The sequence below is a fragment of the Pseudorasbora parva genome, chromosome 16 (genome assembly GCF_024679245.1).
Source record: "Pseudorasbora parva isolate DD20220531a chromosome 16, ASM2467924v1, whole genome shotgun sequence".
In the NCBI taxonomy this organism is placed as follows: Eukaryota; Metazoa; Chordata; class Actinopteri; order Cypriniformes; family Gobionidae; genus Pseudorasbora; species Pseudorasbora parva.
In genome coordinates, this window is record NC_090187.1 from 27,406,832 (window position 1) to 27,428,343 (window position 21,512).

Genomic DNA, 21,512 nt, shown 5'->3' on the forward strand with positions numbered 1-21,512 from the left:
ATCATAATTATTTAACCAGGTGTAACGCAGTTCGTAGATGATAAGGAAGGAGGCGGGAACCGGCGAACACTCAAATACTTTTAATAATATAAAAATAAACAAAACAAAAGTAATGCGGGCAGCCCCTCACGGATGACACAGAAACATAAATCCAGGCCTGGTCCTCTCTCATCTTCCACTGTCTTCGCTGCCCCTTTTATGCTCCCGTCACTCCGCCGTGAGACAAGACCGATGTGGCGCGCAGCTGCCGCTCATTAACACTCGTCACCGGCCCGTTCTCACGGTCCCCCTCCTTGCTGCTTGCCACACCAGGGTTACACTTGATTTTGTCAGGGGGAATTGTATGGATCATCAGATCGTGATCTCATGTGAGTGACAGGTTGTCGCACTCTCACGCCAGTAAACACATCATCAGAGAAGAGAGAAAAGTTTTTTTTCAACCCCTGGTAAATATGTCTGTAAAAATACATCTGCTTATCCTTTTGATCTTTCATTCAAAAAACTGCAAAAATTGCTGGCCAAAAAAAAAGAAAAAAAAGAATTGTAAAATAATTGAAAGTCGGGGCTTTTCTCCAAAACATGTTGGCCAATAATTATTGGCACCCTTTTATTAAATACTTTTTGCAACCTCCTTTTGCCAAGATAACAGCTCTGAGTCTTCTCATATAATGCCCGATGAGTTTAGAGAACACCTGACAAGAAAACAGAGACCATTCCTCCACACAGAATCTCTCCAGATCCTTCAGATTCACAGCTCCATGTTGGTGGTGCTTCTCTTCAGTTCAGCCCACTCATTTTTCTATAGGGTTCAAGTCAGGGAACTGGGCGGCCATGGCTGGAGCTTCTTTTTGTGCTCAGTGAAACATTTTTGTGTTAATTTGGCCCATTCTAAGATTTCTAGCAGAGGTTTTAATTTTGTTATTTGTTAGTATTTACTAGAATTCATGATGCCATATGCGAATTAGACGTCCAGGACCTCCAACTAAAAAATAGGCTGACAACTGTAAGGATCCAGCAGTATATTTAACCGTAGACATGGGGTACTTTTTATTCCTGTTTGCACTAAACCCATCTGTTGGGTTTCCTGCCAAAAAGCTCTTTTTGTTTTGTTTCATCTGACAATAGTATCCGGTCTCTTTTGAAATTCCAGTCATGCTCGACAACTGAAATTATTGTATGTATTGTTTCTGTCTAAATGAATACATTATATTAGCTAACTGCATGATTTGGAATATCTCAATACTGTAAAAAATGATAGAAAATTACTCTAAACTGTAATTTACAAACCTGGATTTTCTGTAAAGCTGCAAAACGATATGTATTGGGAAAAGTGCTATAAAATAAATGTGAAATGGAACTGAGGCTGTCTCCTCTTGGTCATCAGATGACTTTTGTTAAACCCCGTCTCAGTTCTTGTTTTTCACCCTGCAGACAAAAACTACACACACACACACACACACACACACACACACACACACACACACACACACACACACACACACACACACACACACACACACACACACACACACACACACACACACACACACACACACACACACACACACACACACACTACCTCTCCCTCACATTTGTACATAAACACATATGTTTAAATTAAATATTATATATTATATATAATACATTATATATATATATATATATATATATATATATATATATATATATATATATATATATATATATATATATATATATATATATAATAATTTATTTAAACTAACTATCGGCTTATGGCAATTAGAGATGCAATAACCAAATTCCAAGATTAACCATTCTTTTCATATGCATTTAAACATTGTCCCTGAGATGAGAACAGAAGTACATCATAAATAGGGGAAAATTCAAGGGCGGAACCAAGAGAGTGAGAGAGAGACAGAAGGAGAGAGTGAAAGAGAAGAGGTGGGGGTGGATGCGAGTTGAGCGAAGTGTTTGGCTGTTGTCCATATGTGCAGCATGGGAGTTGAAGCAGTCAGGAGGGGAGAGAGGGCTGGCACGTGGAAGGACAGTATTTCATAGAGAGAGAGAGAGAGAGAGAGAGAGAGAGAGAGAGAGAGAGAGAGAGAGAGAGAGAGAGAGAGAGAGAATCGGCTTCTTCTCATTAGAGGAGGTGGAAGCTCTCCAAAATCAGCGCGCTTGTTGTCTCACACACATAGTGTTATGAGCTTGAGGAATCCATCGGCTGTGGTAAGAGCATTGAGTCACAGCCTTACACTCAGTTTAGACACTTTTCTTCACGCTGGAATCCACAGAAGCATCTCAAAGCCACACTCACACACCTTAAGAGTCAATGAAGTGAGTTTCATCACACTTCTCTGATGACAGCTTACTAATTCTCTTCTTTAACGGCAATTCAGTCAGTGGATGGAGGCTGCTCGTGGTGGATCGTAAGGAGTCACTGTGAGACATTTAACAGGAGTGTGTGAGGATGGCATGGGGTGTGCGGACCTTCATGCTTTGCATGACACTATGGATCAGCACAGCAACTCAATCGACAAAGAGTGTTTATCCAAGATTACGACTATCTCACAAAGGTAAGGCAACAGGTGTGTGGGTGTGTGTCTGTGCAATGCTCATTCAATGCACATGAAGTTCACTTACATTAAAGCTGAAACTAATTATTGGTCATCATTTTAGACAAAAGTTTTTAGATTAAAATATCAATATACAATTCTTACTTTTTACTTAATGCATGTTGAACTTTGGACTTTACCACTTTCCCCCCACAGTTAAAATGTGCAAAAGCTCTGAATGATAAATGACTAAATGTACAATGATATGTATACATTATAAATTGTCATAATTATTATTTAATTGCTTTAGTTATTACAACACACTCTCACAGCAATTTATAAAATTGTTGTGCATTTTTTTTTTACAATCTCATTTGTACAATTTCTTTAGGACAATCTCTTTTGTATGACATGCTCGCCCCACTGATGGTTAGAGGTTAACCTTCATGCTTAGTTTTTCTTCTGTAAATCTCAATTAAAATTGTGCAAATGTATACAAATTTGCCACCATTTCATCAAAATGCACTATACATAAAATAATGTTTTTTTTTTCTTTTTCTCATGAGATCAGTTTTTTTTTATTATTATTAAATAATGCAAACTGGATTATGAATGATTTGTCACTTGCGCTGCCATAAATACATCTGGATTCTCATTTATTTGTGTTTTTCCTCACCGTTATGGTGGTTAAGCTTCTACAATGTGTTTTTTTGTCAGCTTAAGCGGTTCAGTGAAGGAATGTCAACTGTTCTTTTTACTATGCTGGTCTCTCATGGGCATGTTTACAATGAAATTCAGGGATAAATGGGGGCATCCTTTGTAGATGAACCTAGCCCGACGCAAATAGCCCATGCCACTCTCAGTCTTCCTCTTTGATCAAAATGTGGTGGAAACGGTGTCATATAAAAATCCACACCCCAGCCGTTGGTCATGGTTGAGAGTACATGTGGAATTTCAGTTTAAATAAATCAAACCAGTTACGTCTATGAGCTAACTGTAAAATCATGGAAACAACACTTTTGTTCTTTTGACACCTTTTCCTTTGAGAAAGACACTGAAACTGTGAGCTGGCCAAATGTATTAGACTGAAGTGCGTCTGAGTGGCTTTTCTCATCAGATTTGTCATAATATTGATTTGGACTGTCATATTTAGTGGGTTGTGTGCGTAGCTGCAAAAAAAAAAAACTCAAGCAAATTGTGATTGACGTGTGGCGAAGAAACCGGCTGGCTCCAGAGGAAATGTCCCCAGGCAAAGATAAAATGTGGAATTTCTTTCCCAATCTTCTCATTGCCTCTCATTCTCCTTGTGCCTTGTTGTCTTTCTTTTATATATATATATATATATATATATATATATATATATATATATATATATATATATATATATATATATATATATATATATATATATATATATATATATTTTTTTTTTATTTTTTTTTTTTTTATTTGCTATTTATACCAAATAACTAATTTTAATAGTCAGACCAGGTAGAAATAGAATGTTAATTTCTATCAGGTCTGACTATTAAAATGACTTTAATAGTCAGGTTGATTTAGTTCACATACATATATTTAAAGGTATTTTACCCCAAAATGAAAAGTCATAATTTACTCACCCTCAAGTTGTTCCAAATCTTTATGAATTTCTTTCTTCTGTTGAACACAAAAGAAGATCATTTGAAGAATATTGGTAACCAAACAGTTGATGGTCCCCATTGACTTCCACATAATTTTTTTCTCTGTACTATGGAAGTCAATGGGACCCATCAACTGTTTGATTACCAATAATCTTCAAAATTGGAACACCTTGAGTAAATGATGACAGAATGTTCATTTTTGTGTGAACTATCCCTTTAAGTATATCTTTAGATTGTGACATTTTTTTACAGTAAACTTTTTTTTCTTTCTCAGTTTACTAGCTATTTACAGTTGCTCTCAATGTCCATCTCTGTCTTGCACCTTTTTTTTCTTTTTCTTTCCATTCTTGTGCTTTCTGTCATTCACTTGGTGTGCTCTGCGTGTCTAGACTGATAAAGTTTTCTCTACTCAGCCGAAGAAGCATTTTTTTCTTGTATCCTATCATTATGGAATGAAAAACATGTACAAGCTTTAAAATTTGAATAGCACAAAGATCTCAGAGGTAGTCAAGGCATTTGTGTAGACCTTGGAGGTAATCACAGGAGGTTGGCTTGTGGTTAAACCCACTGGGAGTCTCTTTCTAAATTTTTGATACGTTATAAATTACATCTGGAATCAAAACCAGGTGTTGATTTAATTTAATCCTGCCCTAATCTGTCAGCATGTGTTAAGTGCTAAGTGAGATCTTTTTTTTTGTGTGTATGTGTGTGTGTGTGCGGTTGACTACCAGAAAGCGTTATTTTCCAGTTTAATGGAAAACTGAATCTGAGCCACTGTGTTTTTTAGTCCACAGTTTTAACCTAAATAGGTAATAGCTAAATAAGCAACCTGTTCTCACTCCCAAGGCGTCAAAATCCGAAGCATGGTCAAGTGACTTCCGCTGATCGCTTTTGGGGATTTTCTTCAAGCAAATCAATTGTTTGGCCTCAGAAAACTTGGATTATTTAACTTTTTTGAATAACTCGTGGATGCAGTCGTATATCCTGTGTTTTATATCATGTACACAAAAATGGGTAGGTTTAGGGATGGGGTGGGGTTGGGTTGGGTTACATGTTAAAACGTCTAAATAGCGTAAATAAAATAAATGTAAATGAAATTATGCTTGCTGATTTAGTTAAGAAGCACACTCCAATATGTCATAATGGCAAAATTATAAACCAATAAATAAATTTAATAAAAAATAAAATAAAAATAAGTTTCACCATGACGATAATATCCCCATACCCAGTGCGTATGTGTATGACGCCAAAGGTTTCTTATTGAAATGAATGGAGCACCCAACGTGTCGAAAAATGATGCCAAGGTGCACCTTTAGGGTCTTCATTAAGACGGAGAAGGCACTTGACCATGCTTCGGATTTTGACGCCTTGGGAGTGAGAATGGGTTGAAATAAGATTAATAAAAATTACAGCAAACTATTTGCACTACAAACAAGTGTACTTATAATTATGACAATACATTAAAATAATAAATAAGGAATACCAGTTTTCTGTCACTTTAATCTCTAATGACAAAACCACAAAGAATTACTAAAATCACAGTGTCCCAAATTTTACTGTATTTTACTGTATACTGTTTTACTTTTAATTACTAACTGTAGTAAATGGGTGTAACCTATTGTTACAATACACAACAGGTTACACACCCATATACTACAGTTATTGATTAATACAGCAAAACTGAGGTCACTTTGTGGTGTAAGCAAAGGCAATATTTGTGGACTTGTTAATTCTCCTATCCAGCAACTGCTTGTAGCAGCCTGTGTGTGCTTAAGTAAACATATTTGACATGCTTATCAATATCTATAGAGCTTGAGTTTGTCTCATCTGTGGATTTTCTGAATGCTCCTTTGTTTCCTTCTTGACTAGAACGTGGTTCTGGATATTACATTTGCGTTAGTTGCATTGAAAAGCTAAATATAGCAGCAAAGTGCTCATTTTCTTAAATGAATCTTCAGTTGTGTAGGCAGGAAAGTTTCAGTGGGATTTTCTTCAAGCGTCTAAATTAGTTTTAGTAAGCACATTAACCCTGTTTAGGGCTTGACATTAATAAAATTACAAAATTTGAAGATTGAATCTATTATATGCCTGTGATTTTCAGAGTTGCTTGAAGCTAACCAAGTGGAAAATGCAGACCAAAGGGGAATTTCCAAATCAAATTTAAGCACAAAGCTTCAAACTGTTGCTCTGCATGCTATCATTTAGCTAGGCTCTGCTTAAAGAAGTGTAAATTAGCTACAGCAAATGTTAATTACATGTAAAGGAAGCTTATTTCAAAATAAACTTACGCCTTGAAATGTTTTGGCTTCATTTTTCAACAGCTGAAGCAACAACAAGTTCAACTGGTTTGTAGGTGTTTGGGTGGAATTGTGTAGGTGGGTGCACATATTTGATATTTATTTTTAAGTGGCTTTGAAGGTTTAATGAGGGTAAAAACAACTAAAGTGAGAGTTAAGGGATTGCTGCTGAAATTGGCGTAATTTAGTAGGAGCTGCAACTTGGCACAATTGTTTGTTTATGAGGGAAAATAACGCTGCCGTGATTGCAGACATGAAAATTGCCACATTTCTTAAGCAATATCCCAAATGTGCATTCTGAGCATGACAGTCATCTTCATTATATGCAGGTATTTTTAGTGGTGAGACTGTACATCCTTCACTACCACAGGGTCCAAGGGGCAACATGTTGAGCACATGATCTGCAAGAGTTGTATATTTATTCGAGAGTGAATTCGGTTTCAATCTACTCTAAACATTATTTCAAAACACTTCCAACTGGTTCTGGAGTGTCCGACCCCAGTTTGAGGTGATGTCACGCTGTTAAGACAGAGTTTGAGTTTCGTGCATTAACTTGTATAAATAAACCTTGCTGGTTTCGGAGCGGTATTACTGAACAGTTACCCCTTGCAAAATTTCAACAAGGAGCCCCCCCAAAAGCTCTCCAGGGCTTTTAGCCCTTGTCCCAGCTACTTATAAAGAGTGTCAGTTTCTTATCCTGAATCTATGACCGTTCAAACATACAAATCCTAGCGGACCTCCAGTTGGTCCCAGCTATCATCACGTAAATGGATGTTCGCGAACGTTTTTATGAGGTTTGTTGAAACAATCCAAACATATAACATGGTTACCCCCTACATCAATATGAATGTGAGAAAAGAGACATATTTGAGCTCTCTGACACTTAAGTACAGTCAAATAGGTAGCATACTTTAGTTTCACCCAGTTATATGGTCTATAATAACAAGCTATAGTAGCTTTTCCATCGTCAGTCATCACTAAATGACTAATGACAGTTGAGCACTATAAATCGGTTTTTCATCACCCTGCCTTCAGTGGAGAACATTATCTTTAAATTTTGAATTCAGCCTTGGGATTTGTTTTACAAAGCTTTCGGCTCTTAGTGAGGAAGACCAAAGTCTGTGTTTAATTTTTATATTCTGTTTTAAATTGACAGTATAACAGCCCATTAGCCAGCTCATGTTGCATTTAGGCTCGGGTTATAATCACTATCGTGCTGCTCGAGTCTCTGCTGTAATTTTAAACCTACCTCTGTACAGACAACAAGGCTCATCTATGATTCACATTACTTTAAATGTGTCTGCCCAGGGTTATTTTCTTTTTGGTAAATAGGGGAATTTCAGTCCCACACAGAAGACTGTTTTTGTAACATTTAGAGTAAAATGTAATTTTCTTATTTCATATTTTACCATTCTACATTATTTCATGTGAAGGTGTTCAATGCTTTCATCTAGGCATTTCTGTTTCATGGCCGAAAGGTTTGGCAGTGACACATTTTGTTGCGCAAAGTTTGCTGCTTCAGTATTTGTAGATTATATTTTCTCATGTTTCTTTGGTATAGTGGAAAACAATGATATGCTTGTATAGCCTTTTTTGGCAAAAACATTCAATAACATATGCAATTCGCTCTGGCTTGTTGGATATCAGCTTCTGTGCCAAATCCTGACTGATGCGATCTATTTTTACCCTATTATTTAGGGCTCAGAGTTGATTACAATTTTTGGGTTTATGCTTGTCCACTGCCTTTTAAGATTGACCATAGCTTCTCTATGGGATTAAGTTCAGAAAAATTGCGTGGCCAAGTATCCAAAATTTCCATGTATTGCTCTCAGAGCCACTTCATTATCACTCTTGGCTCGATGACATGGGCCTCCATCATGCTGAAAAACATGCATGGATCATCATCGCCAAATTGCTCCTGGATCATTTGGAGAAGTTGCTTTTGCAGGGCGTTTTGACCATTCTTCATTCATGGCAGTTTTATTGGGCAGAATTGTGAGAGACCCCACACCCTTGAATGAAAAGCAGTCCCACACGGGATGATCTCAGGATGCTTTACTGTTGTCATGACACAGGACCCATGATAGGGTTCAGGTTTTCTTCTCTGGACAATCGATTTTCCAGATATCCCAAACAGTTGGAAGCTGCGTTTATCAGAGAAAACAACTTTGAACCAATCTGTTTATTTCCTACAGAATTTCCATCTGTCCTTGATGTTTTTTCTTGGAGAAAAGTGTCTTCTTTGCTGCCCTTCTTGACACCAGTCCAAAGTCTTGGCCTCACTGTGCGTGCAGATTCACTCACACCCACTTTCTACCAATATCGAGCAAGCTCTCCACTGGAGGTGACACAATTCTATTGATGACTTCTCAGGAGGAGGGGGTTCTGGTGCTTGCAGGACACTCTAGGATGCCCTAAAGCATTCTTCAATGTAGTTGTAGTCCATGAAGTTTGTAAATGGTTCCTTCAGTTGCAATATTCTTTGCAGCAATTTCCCTGCATGTGTGGGCATTTTGATGCAAAGAGATGATGGCTCCATGTCTTTCTTTGAAGTTAACCATTGCTAACACAATAACACAATGATTGGAAGGACAACCCTTATAATCCACTCAGAATGGTGGTTGATGATATGATTAGTGATGATGTTAGTTGGTCTTTTAGGGTGCGTTCACACTCGTAGTTCGGTTAGTTTGGTTCGTTTGGTCCGGAACAAAAAACAAAAACAAAATATATAGTCCTGGTCCGCTTAGCATGCACACTGGCATTTTTAACAGCGACCCTAAAGTTACCGAACCAAAGTCATAGGGAGATGGTCACAACCTGATTGGTCGGCTTATATGACGTAGAAGCTTGTTTTACTGAACATTCAAAACAATGCTGTGTGCTGGATTAAACGTCATCATTTTTAGCGTGTACATATAACATTATTTTTACCCACTGAGAACTCATGAAGAGCTCATAAAATGTTCAAACATTCAAACATTCAAAACAGCACCAGGATTTCCTCCGTTGTGCAGATAAGAGACGGCCGTTCTGTCGTCTGTACCGACAAATGGGCAACACAGGTCCTTTGATGAGAAGAACCAGGTATGCTTTTTGTGTGTTTTTTCTAGCATTTTCTAAACATGCTCGTCGGACCAAATATTGATGAGGCACTTCCTCGTTGCTCTACGTTTGCCCTCTAACATTAACGTTACTTATTTGATACACTGATCTTACCGCGTCGTCAAATCAGCTGACTATGTGTGGCATCTTGTGACATTACGTTCGGTTTTTGGTTCGTTTACATGTCTTTGGTCCGTGTTGCGTTCATATATCAATTTGAACCGCACAAGAGTTTGTTTGGAAGCGGACCGAGACCCATCTTTTTAGCGGTCTCTGTCTGCTTGTTTGGTGCGCACTTGGGTTCAGATGGCAGCGTTCACATGTTCAAATTAACCGCACTAAACGAGCAATCACACCAGGGTTCGTTTTAATCCAACCAAACATGAAAAGTGTGATATGTGACTGGGAACTAAAAAAAACTGTAACATTTGCCTTTTTTTTTTTTTGCCTTTTTTTTTGTTGCCTTTTTTAAATGCAGCTGATCATGTATGTGAATCAACAAAAGTAGCAAACTTTCAGGGACAGATTCTGACCACATTTAATAGGGGTCATTCATTATTTCATAATTTACTCACCTTAATGTTGTTCCAAACCTGCATGACCTTTATTCTGCAGAACAGAATATTTGAGCATCAGTAAATGACAGATTTCTTAAAAAAAAAAAAAAAAAAAATCCCCAAAGAAAACATTTTAAAGGGATAGTTCACCCAAAGAATGTAATAATTTACTCACTCTCATGTTGTTCCAAACCTTTATGAGTTTTTTTTTTTTTTCCTACTATGTTAATGGTCATACGTCAACTTTTTGGTTACTGACATTCTTTGAAATATCTTCTTTTGTGTTCAACATAAGAAAGAAACTCCATACAGGTTTTGAACAACATGAGAGTGAGTAAATGATGACATAATTTTCATTTTTTGGATGAACTATATATATATATATATATATATATATATATATATATATATATATATATATATATATATATATATATATATATAGTTTTTTTTTCATTCATGCATGCATGCATTCATTCATTCATTCATTCAGATGATGATGTGAAATGTATGTAAATGTGATCTGATTTTGATCTGAATCAAATGTATTGGAATGAAAGTGTAAATTCAATATGGTTACCAAAAAAAAAAAAAAAGATACTGTCCAAAACCCAAACCTAAACAAAATTCTAGGCAATGTGAAACATCATGTTTAATTTCAGGTGTAAGGAGCTATTTGTCATTCTAAAGACAAATTTATCTTTGAGTCTACAGCACATGAAAGGAGAAGGACTTGTAAAAGCAAACCTCCTGTTGTTTCATTACCCAGTCAATGTATCCAGATGTGATTAGTCGCAGCCCGCGGGTCATTGCTTAATTAATGATGTTCTTGGAAGAGTTTGTTACTGCTTTGGTCTGTTTCTGCCTCTTCCTACCTCTCACTGTGTCATTCTCAGTATCTCTCCTGACAGTCCCGAAAGGTCTGTTTACCCAATAAACCCATAATTTCCTTTGAAATGAGGCATCTAAAGGGTTGTCATGGAGACAGGTTCTTCAGAGACAGCAAGACAGGAAGGAAGAAATCCTGTTTTTTAATAAACTTCACAGTCAGTACAATCAGTGCAGGACAGCAGGCCCATAAACGGTCCCCTAAGGGTTTCCTTGACTTACAGTGGCTTCAATGAATGCACATTGTTCTCTGGTCAATGAAAGATCTCCAAGGTCAGGTAATTCACAATGTGTCCATCAATCAGCTTGTTCCCCCACTTCAAACAACCCAAACAACCATTACAAATAAAACAATAGCCTGGAATTTCATCAAAGATACAAGCGTTGAAGAATAGCAGTCCATGTGATGTCCTCTGTGATATATTGTGCTCCAGTGAAGGCAGTTAGTGGTTTCTGTTAGATGTTCTCTGTCCTCTACCTTCACCTTTGCATTAATTTACTTGCTTTGTGTCCATGTGTCATTAATTTTAGAGGTCAAAAATGAATCATGCAACAGTCTACACAACACAATGGATTTGCAAAGGTGTCATTTTCTTTCATCTTGAAGAGATTTTAAACTAACCATAGGGTTGATAAATAGTTTTATACTCCTGAACTTTGGTTGAAAATTCAATAAATCATTTTTTGACCCAGTTTTTCTCTATAGACTTGTCTCCTGAGGTATTCATGGCACTTCTTGTGGGAGGACGTTTAAGTACAGCTAATCGTCTTATTCTTGTAAGTGAATTATGATATGACATTACTCAAAAGATATACTTAGTCAGGTTTAATCTACTCCGACTGACACTCCAAGAATTATGATGCGTAAATGTCAAGGTTTATTGTTATTTAAATCTGTGAGAAGTAAATCTGTATTTCTCTCTCACACTGTCCAAGGCTCTGTCCAGTTAAAAAAAAAAAAAAAAGGATAACACTTTAGTATGGGAAACACATTCACTATTAACTATGACTTTTGCCTCAATAAACTCTTAATTTATTGCACATGAACAGTTTTTGTAGTGGGTAGGATTAAGGGATATAGAATAAGGTCATGCAGAATATGGCATTAATATGTGCTTTATAAGTTCTAATAAACAGCCAAAATGCTAGTAATATGCATGCAAATAAGCAACTAGTTAATAGTGAGAACTGAAACCTAAAATAAAGTGTTAGTGATTTTTATTTTATATTTATGAACTCAAATCATTGGCATCTTTCAACCCATCTGATTTGGTTGTTGAAAGGCTGTTTTGTCCATGAGGTGAGAGTGCGACAGGGCTGATTGTATTCAGCACTTGTGTGTTTTGAGACTTTTTCAGCTCTTAAACATGAGCGGTTATTCCAGGTGGGAGGAAATTATAGGGAATAAATCTTTTGGAAATCCCCCCAGTTTCTTTTCAAAGGATACCACTTAAAAATGTGTTTGACTCTGTACATGCCAAGACATTGAACTGAAAGAATATCTTTATTCAACATTCAGATGTTTGAGGTTGAAAAGTGAAAAAGCTCATAAATATAATATGATGAGCTGGGTGTTTGGGTGTTAAATGCTGAGAGGGGATTGTTATAATCACATGCGTATTTTAAAGTACCAAGGCTGATTCACCCAGTAGATTGTCTAAATTATTATTATTAGGAAGGTTTTTTTTAATTTTTGTAACGTGTCTTCAAAATGTCCTAAAATTAAAACTTTAACAACAGGTAATAATTATATAAGCTTGCTCAATAATCATTTTGAGCATGTATACTGCATGGACAGTCATCTTGCTTGAAGTTTCCTAGTTCCACAAAGTTGAGTTAATATTTTATAAGAGGCTTTTTTTTCTGCCATAGCCTACTTGAATGCAGCATGGGGAAAATATTAAACTAACAGAATGCCATTGGAATCAAACAGTCACCATAAAATAACACATGACAAGGACTATATTGTTAATAGCAACACTTCCACGTGTCTCTCCTTGAGCCTCATGCAGTCCACAGCATGTTCCATCAGTAGGACCTGACCTCTGTCTCTCTAGCTCCACCTCCTGAATGATTGACATGCGTTCTGTGTTTGTGTGTTTGGTAATTTGCTATGATCTACACATCATGTGTCCTAGCTGGTAATTGAAGTTTATCTCATAGCTACTGTGGAATCCCCAGTAGCATGTTGTTTCAGTCAGCGCTGATGTTAGAAATCAAAATACCTGTCTGTCTTTGTTAACTTGATTGACAGGTCAGAAAGACCCTTGCCTATGAAAGGGGGAGCAGATGGGCCACCCCACCCCCCACCTCCGCCCCTGTTCAATGTCTGATGGGTCACAGTTCTTGTCTTGTTTTCCATACAGATGTGATGCTTGATATCACACTCGATGTTCCCTATTTCAATTCACACTATTAACTAACTAACTACTAACTAACTTTTGTCACAGTAAACTAAAGTGTTACCAAAGTTTTTTTATTTATTTTGGGGTCAGATTATAGCATCTCTGAAAGCTTCAACACAAGGGTATGGCATTTTGGCTGCACGTGAATGTTTTGCCCAAGCATCACTGAGATTGTTTATGGAAATATTCTTTATCTAAGTTCTCCCCATCTCATATCTTCACCCTTAACTGAGCATTGCATCTAAATGTGGAGACTCTTTCAAATCAATGTGCCACTGTTTTTTTTAAATGCTTTAATCTCGACCTACGTGCTATAAAACAGACAAAACACTTATTTGCCATGTGCCATATCTCTAAAGAGCCATTGTTGAATTGTCACAGAGATGAAATGAGAATATGGAATTATCTTGGATATTTCCCATAGTATATTTAACTGATAAAAAGTGAAAAAATCTAAATGTGTGTGTTCATGTTTTTCTTTCCCGGTGGGAACTTCGACCTGAATGCACACTGACTCATGGGGACTCATGTCTCTAAATTGAGGTGCCTATGAGGAAACAAGCAAAAAATAATATGAACATGTAATGTAAAATTGCAGAAAGTTGTGTGTGATGGGTAGTTTAGAGGGTAGGGTTAAGTGTAAGATACATACCATATAAAAAAACATAACATCTATGGAGAGTCCTCACAAAGATAATGAACCAGACGTGTGTGTGAGCGTAAATGTTTCCGTTTTGGCATGATATCGGTTTCAGTTGCATCACTTACTTAGGGTTCAGTTTTGATACCTAGTGCACCAGTATGATGTTCGGAGATCCAGTGGTGTTGTGGTGCTTATAACGGAAAACAGAGTTTGAATCTGGCTTATTTCACCTTTATATTTTCTCATGTTTTCAGTCTCCTGTAGAGTTTGTTAAGGGAGGGGGGAGTTGATGATTGCCAGCTCCACTTCCTCTTGACTGGTTCATTGAAGTATGACAGCTGCAATTTAGCATTGGTTGAAAGTACAAATAACATGAGTCAGAGCAAATCATACATGCACAATACACAATGCGGTCAGAACCCTCTTAAAGTTATTTGAGGCCCCAGGTCGCACCACCTCTACAAGGCCACACCTAAATGCGGGCCCCAGATCAGGGACATCTCCCTGCCAGCCCTCCCACAAGAAGCAAACCCCTCTGGGCTTCATATCTAAAATAAAAACCTTCACCATTCCAGATCAGCAGAGACATTTTTACCAAGCTGTCGAGATTGTTCAGGGAGAAATATTTCAAGGCTGGTGGATTGGATAATGTTCAGGCTGCAAACATTTAGATTTGTATGCCTTTGACTCAATACAGGTGTTGTATATTATATATGGCACGGGGAAAATCAAAATTTAGGGCCATTTACATTTTTTTTCTTTTTCTTTTTTTCTTTTTTTTTGAATTATTTCCATGACAAGCAGATTTCCCCACAAGTTATTACATTAATTACTGTACATTACTGTAATTTTAAAAGCCTACACTAAAATGATATAAAACATTATATAAAAATTAAACGTTTTTAATATTGCACTGACAGAGTTTTAATTGTGAAGAATATGTAGCCTAACCCAGACATGCAGTCTGTCTGCAAGAAGGTGAAGATCATATTCCCAAATACAGGATAACCCTTGCGATAATTACTAGGGTTAACAGGTTAACACAGTCAATATGCTGCTTTAGAGGACAGAGTCTCTCTTAAACAAAGTCTCTCAGTCTTCTCTGCTCAGAATCAGATATTTTATAGTAATTCGTTGTGGCTTCCTGCCTCCTTTAAAGTCTCGTTGATTTAAATAAAATGGACCCGTTCATAGAAACAAGCTTGCTTTATAATACAGTGAGAAAAATATGATTTATGAGAAGTTCATCCATCAGGGGGTCTACAAAATGATCTTTCCTGTTAGACAAAAGATGGAGAACTCACAGTGACAGATGAAAGAGGGAAGTTCGTTTCCGTCCCAGGATGAAAGCACTTCCCTATCTCCGATAGCCGATAGCCCCTCAGCAAAGGGAGTAGACATCCACATCCGCAATCAGCCTATCAGCGCTCTTTAAATCTGGAATCTTCAGCCCTCCAAAGTCCTCTTTAGGGAGAACCGGCACTTCCTTAGACCTGCTCACCCCGGCTGAGGTTCAGATGCCTTAGGCAGAGGAAACAGGTCTTTAGTTTGGCTTATGGGGAAATACAGCCTGTTCAGCACATGGGGATTTGGATTAGAGAGGGGTTTGGGTCATTTCCCTTTCAATAACCGCTTTTTCAATTTTATTAGCTGACAGGTCTGAGATTGGGACTGACAATGTTTCCTGTGAGCAAATGCCGTCACTTGGCGTCTTAAAAGCATTGGGGTGCCCATCAAAAATTACTTTCACTTACAATCTGAATCAATAAATATGTTGCCCGTTTTACACAAACATAATTTACGATACACAAAAATGATTAATTATTTTCCTCAAATTTAATTGGCCGATCAAGATTGAACCCTTGAGCAGCCAATCAGAATCTTTTAGAGTTTAAAGATTTTGGGCATAGTTCCAAAATAAAGCCGTGTATTAAACGCTGCGTGAAGATTAACACAAAGTTGTAGCATTACTGAATGAACAGGGTTTTTGAATGAATTGGTTGCATAAATGATTCAATGACTTACTCAAAAGGACTCTTGTTTTCAAAAGTCACTTGTTTTGCTCCTGAAATAATCATCCTTTTGGACTAATCGCTTAAGTGAATGATTCATACTCACTTTGCAAAAACAGTTGTAGTCATCTACTGCCAGAACTACAATTTTAAAAGTAAATGTTCTGTATAGAAACTTTTTTATGTTTATCAGCTGGGGAAAAACATGTTCGAAAGTGATTCCAATTACAGTATATACTTCTTCTGTTATCATAATAGTCGTGGTGTGGACATCATATTCTTATATACACTGTAAACCAGAATAAGTTAGAGGTAATCACCCACACTTTAAGTTTGATAAGTTAAGAAATTCAAAGTTAAAGCTTAACTGGGAGATTTCAAATGCTTTTAACTTAGACATTTTAAAGGGGTACTTCAGCGCTGGGAAGATGAATCTGTATTTAAACTGGGTCATTAATGTAGTAGAAATGTGAAATTATTTTTGAATTTGGTGCTTTCTAGACTGAGAAAAGACAGAAAACTTGTTTTTGTCTCATGGGGATGAAAGACTACAATTCCCAGAATGCTTCGCTGCCCTGTGAGGACATTCTCAAAGCCATCGCTACTGGATTACAGAGACTAAGTTCCTACAATTAAATACTGAATGTGTCTGTTCAATATAACGATCGAGTTGCCGCGTGAGTCTCACAGCAGACTCAGATTAGGAGTCAGATTACATTTAACGTCATAAATGAGTTGATGAGCTCTATTGATGAGAGCTGAGGTAATCGCGACCACATTAGCGGCATACATTCACAACGCGTTTTCAGTTCATGCCTTTGGAAGCTTAACTTTCATAGAAATTAATTTGAGAAGTTAAAACACTTACATTGCTTAGCATCCGTTTAAATTAATGCCTGTAGCTGAGCTGTGCTGTAAGTGTGATCTCCATTCCCCATGCACGAGTTGAAAACATGCGGAAATGGCTCCCTCTGCTGGCTGTAGTCTTTAGCCTCTGGGCAAACATTCCTCTCGTGACGCAAATATCGTCAATTTGCGTCACGAGAGGAATTTTTCCAGAAATAAAATGCATAAAACTCTCGTCTCAGGGGGATATAAGAGGGGGGAGCACGATCATTTGAATATACTCCAGGGTTTCTACTGATACAAAGCCATATGTTAATCGCTGAAGTAACCCTTTAAGTAAGTTAATTCATAAATTTGATTTCAAATCAATATGACTCAATTTAAATATTTTTAGTAGTGGGAATTTAGCTAGCTATAGCTAATTCATTTTAGAGTGTAATTATTGTTTACAGTGAAATTAGAATAATCATTAGTTATAGGTGACACTTAATACTTAATACTATGTCTAAAATGCCAAGTTACTCAGTATCATAATCACACTTACACAATTGTGTTTATTGGGAGTACATTACAGTACAGTTTTTAACATATTATAGCAGTTAAAGGTTCCTCTTTTTCACCTGATTTCCTCTACCGCCCCTCCACTGAAGGGACTAATAGTACGACCCTTGCCCGGTCAAGGGCACGAGTAAGTAACGGTGAAGGGTTAAAATTCTCATCGCCTCTGGGGGCATTCAGGATAATTTTTTTGGCCTGTATTGGGGCATTTGCAATTAGCTGTTTGTTCTAGATACAAGGTCTCTCTATAAACATTAAGATGCCAGATGCCTTGCTTTTCATTGTGGTCTCCGCTAATAAATGCAGTATATTAAATACATATTTAAAAGAGTGGACGAGCCCTCCCTGTGAAATACAACATAGAGAGGGCAGTACAAGTACGAGCTACGTCTGGTTTTATTTATTTCTTTTATCTTACTCCTTTATCTTCATGAACAAGAAGCCAACATATAGATTTAGACTGGGACAGAAGCTCATAATCAAATCAAATGAAAGAGGCCTAGTGGAATTGATTTCATGCATTAAACATAAATAAAACAAAATGACAGGTCAAATAAACATCAATATGGCTGAGACCTTGAATTAATAAGAGTATGGTTAGAGAACTGGGATATATTCCTTACTTTTAGACCCCACTATATCTGCAAAACAACAGTGTGGTATTAGACTGACTTGAACATGAACTTGAAAACTGTGGGTGTGTATGAGTGTTAGTTGTTTTAATGTGTTTTTTTGTGTGTGTTTTTTTGAGTATCCCAAGGCAATTCTATTAACTGAAAGACTCATAAAAAATAATTAAAGACACATTGAGGGTCTTTCAGAAGAACTGCTTTCAGACACTAAAATGTAATCAAAGTCTGCCACATTAAAGTCTTTGACCTTGTCTTTCTCTTCCCACTTTCTTCATGTCTGTTCATCCCTCTCGCTTATCATTTCAGTAATCCAGTTGTATTCCTTATCTGTCTGTCAGGTTCCCTTATCTTCTTTCCATACATGATTTTGCCCTTCAACTTTCTAAGTGGCTCTTTTAAAGAATTAGTATATGCAAAATTGGGAATGGATTCTCCTTCATTTCATTCTAAACCTATATGACAGAAAGTTTTTTTTTTTTTTTTTTTACCCTTGTAATTATAAGAATAATAAATGGGGACTGATGTTTTTAAGTTTCTAAGATGACACAAAAAGCAGTGCATAACAAACAGTATTTGTTTTTTTTTTTTTTTACTTTATAGCAGACGAATCTCATCTATTCCCAGCAGCATTACTTTCATTGAATAAGGTCAAAATAACGGCACTTATATATATATATATATATATATATATATATATATATATATATATATATATATATATATATATATATATATATATATATATATATATATATATATATATACTTTAAGATAAGACAAATAAGATTTGTTAAACAAATAAGATTTGTTTTGCAAACTTTAATGTAACAGCAGTCATTAACGTTAGTGCTTTATTTAATAATTGCACCGTTATTGATACAGTTCCCGCATGTGCACCGCAGTAAATTAGAAATATACACATCAGTTTGTTGATGGACATACTCTTGTTAATGCTGATGGTGAGTGTTACAAGCCCATTGACTCAAGGAGCAGCAACATGAATGGAGAGGCCATACACAAAATCCAAGCATGATCATATATATATATATATATATATATATATATATATATATATATATATATATATATATATATATATATATATATATATATATATATATATATATATATATATATATATATATATATATATATGATCATGCTTGGAATTTACTGCGGTGCACATGCGGGAACTGTATCAATAACGGTGCAATTATTAAATAAAGCACTAACGTTAATGACTGCTGTTACATTAAAGTTTGCAAAACAAATCTTGCTCCATCCTTTATCATTACTCGAAGTAGTAAGAATGACAGACTGCATCAAATCTGCATTAATGAGCACAGTTTTACATTTACATTTATGCATTTAAAATACACTTTTATCCAAAGCGACTTAAAACCGAGGAGTACTGCGATCTGTCATGAAGAGGCAGAACGCTGTGCTAAGTGAGCTGGTCGATAGGAATTAAGTTTGTGAAATCTAATTACATTGACATTTTTATTTGTATTTATTTATTTTCTCTGTTGCGTTCAGTGCTTTCTTCCAGAAACAATGGACCATTTGAGATTCCAAGTCACAGTTCATCACTTAGCACAGTGTTTTCGTGGCTCGACTCGTCGAGACTTTTTGCCAAGATGGCTCATGTATACACGTAATGGACTGTCTTTATGAAGTATCTTCTTATTAAACTGTTTGTACACTTACAAAGTTCTCAATGCTTCGGTTTGCATGTAGGGACCCTCATTATGCTACCGTGTTAGTGTGAGGCTATTTTGAGCCTTGTTAGTGGTATTAACTAGCGATTTAATTTCACTGACTCTGTGCCCTATAGACAAGCGTTATAAATTAATCTGTTTTTAGAGTTAAAACTCTTTACATTCGATTGTAATAAAAAAGGATCCCAAAAAACGATCTACTCGGTAACCATCTGTTAATTACCCCTAGGTTTATTTTTGTTTTGAGTTGTCCTTTAAATAATGATTCATTTTCTTTTCTCAGATTGCTCCTTTCTATATACACTCCTGAACAAAATCTTAAGACCAGGGGATTCATTGCAAGTTTTACACATTTCGCACTTGTGGATCATAACCGGGTTGTAAGTGCTGCTTCAAAATGACAAAAGAAGAAACAGGAGCAAGAGACACAAAATAGAGAGTATAGGCAATTTATTGAAAAACTGCATTTAAACTGAAACAGGCCGTTCATCATCTGATCAAAAGTTTAAGACCATGGCCATACAAAGGTCAAATCTGCACAAAAATATGGCTTTCATGGCATTGTCCTTCAAGCAGTCATACTGTCAAATTCTCCTGATTGCAAAGGCAAAAAGGCTTTCTCTCTTTGAACGTGGCAGGACTGTTGAGCTCCACAAGCAAGGCCTTTCGCAACGGGCCATCGCTGCTGAGGTTGGACCCAGTAAGACAGTCATTTTACATTTCTTAAAAAATCCTGAGAGTTATGGGACAAAAAAGTCAAGTTTTTAGAAAAAAAATTAAATTGTGTACTGTGCTAATTAACTGAGACTTCTTACAGCTCTTACAGGTTGTTGGCCTTGTTTGTTTCATTGCTTCTATTGCTCTCCCCTTGTTTGTAAGTCGCTTTGGATAAAAGCGTCTGCTAAATGATTAAATGTAAATGTAGACCCAAAAAGATTTCACCTGCACTGAACCGCAGCATTCGACGGGTTGTCCGTGAAGACACAGGTCGATCCTCAACCCATATTAAGACCCTTACTGATGCTGACTGCAGCCCAATAACCAAAAGACGTCATCTGCTAGAGAAGCGCTTCAAGAACAAAAAACGTCTTCAAAGGCCACGTCTCCTCCCACGACACAAACTTGCCCGTTTAGAATTTGCAAGGGAGCCCCAAACATGGGACATTGAAAAGTGGAAGAAAGTTTTATTCTCTGACGAGAAAAAAATTAACCTGGACAGATGGCTTCCAACGTTACTGGCATGACAAGGAGATCCCACACAGCACAGTGGAGGAGGCTCCATCATGATCTGGGGTGCTCTTTCCTTCAATGGGAAAATGGAGCTTCAGGTTGTGCAGGGGCATCAAACAGCGACTGGCTATGTGGATCTGTTGCAGCGGGCATCCCTCTTGACCGAGGGCCCCCGTCTGTGCGGTAATGACTGGGTCTTTCAACAGGACAACGCTGCAATTCACAAAGCCCGCCTGACAAAGGACTTCTTCCAGGGGAATAACGTTGCTCTTTTGGGCCATCCTGCGTGTTCCCCTGATCTAAATCTCATTGAGAACATTTCGGGATGGATGGCAAGGGAAGTTTACAAAAATGGACGTCAGTTCCAGACCGTGGATGCCCTTCGTGAAGCCATCTTCACCACATGGAGCAACGTTCCCACCAGCCTCCTGGAAACAGTCGCATCAA

General features: G+C 37.0%; 1 protein-coding gene across 2 annotated transcripts in view; it reads left to right on the forward strand.

Moving 5' to 3' along the window:
* The first annotated feature begins 2,086 nt into the window (after positions 1-2,086).
* Positions 2,087-21,512, forward strand: part of sema3e (sema domain, immunoglobulin domain (Ig), short basic domain, secreted, (semaphorin) 3E) — a 73,805-nt gene continuing 54,379 nt past the window's right edge. For both annotated transcript variants that reach the window (XM_067420140.1, XM_067420141.1), the window contains exon 1: positions 2,087-2,555. In XM_067420140.1, the coding sequence (XP_067276241.1) occupies positions 2,450-2,555 (106 nt within the window). In that variant the 5' untranslated portion in view covers positions 2,087-2,449. The remainder of the gene's footprint in view (positions 2,556-21,512) is intronic.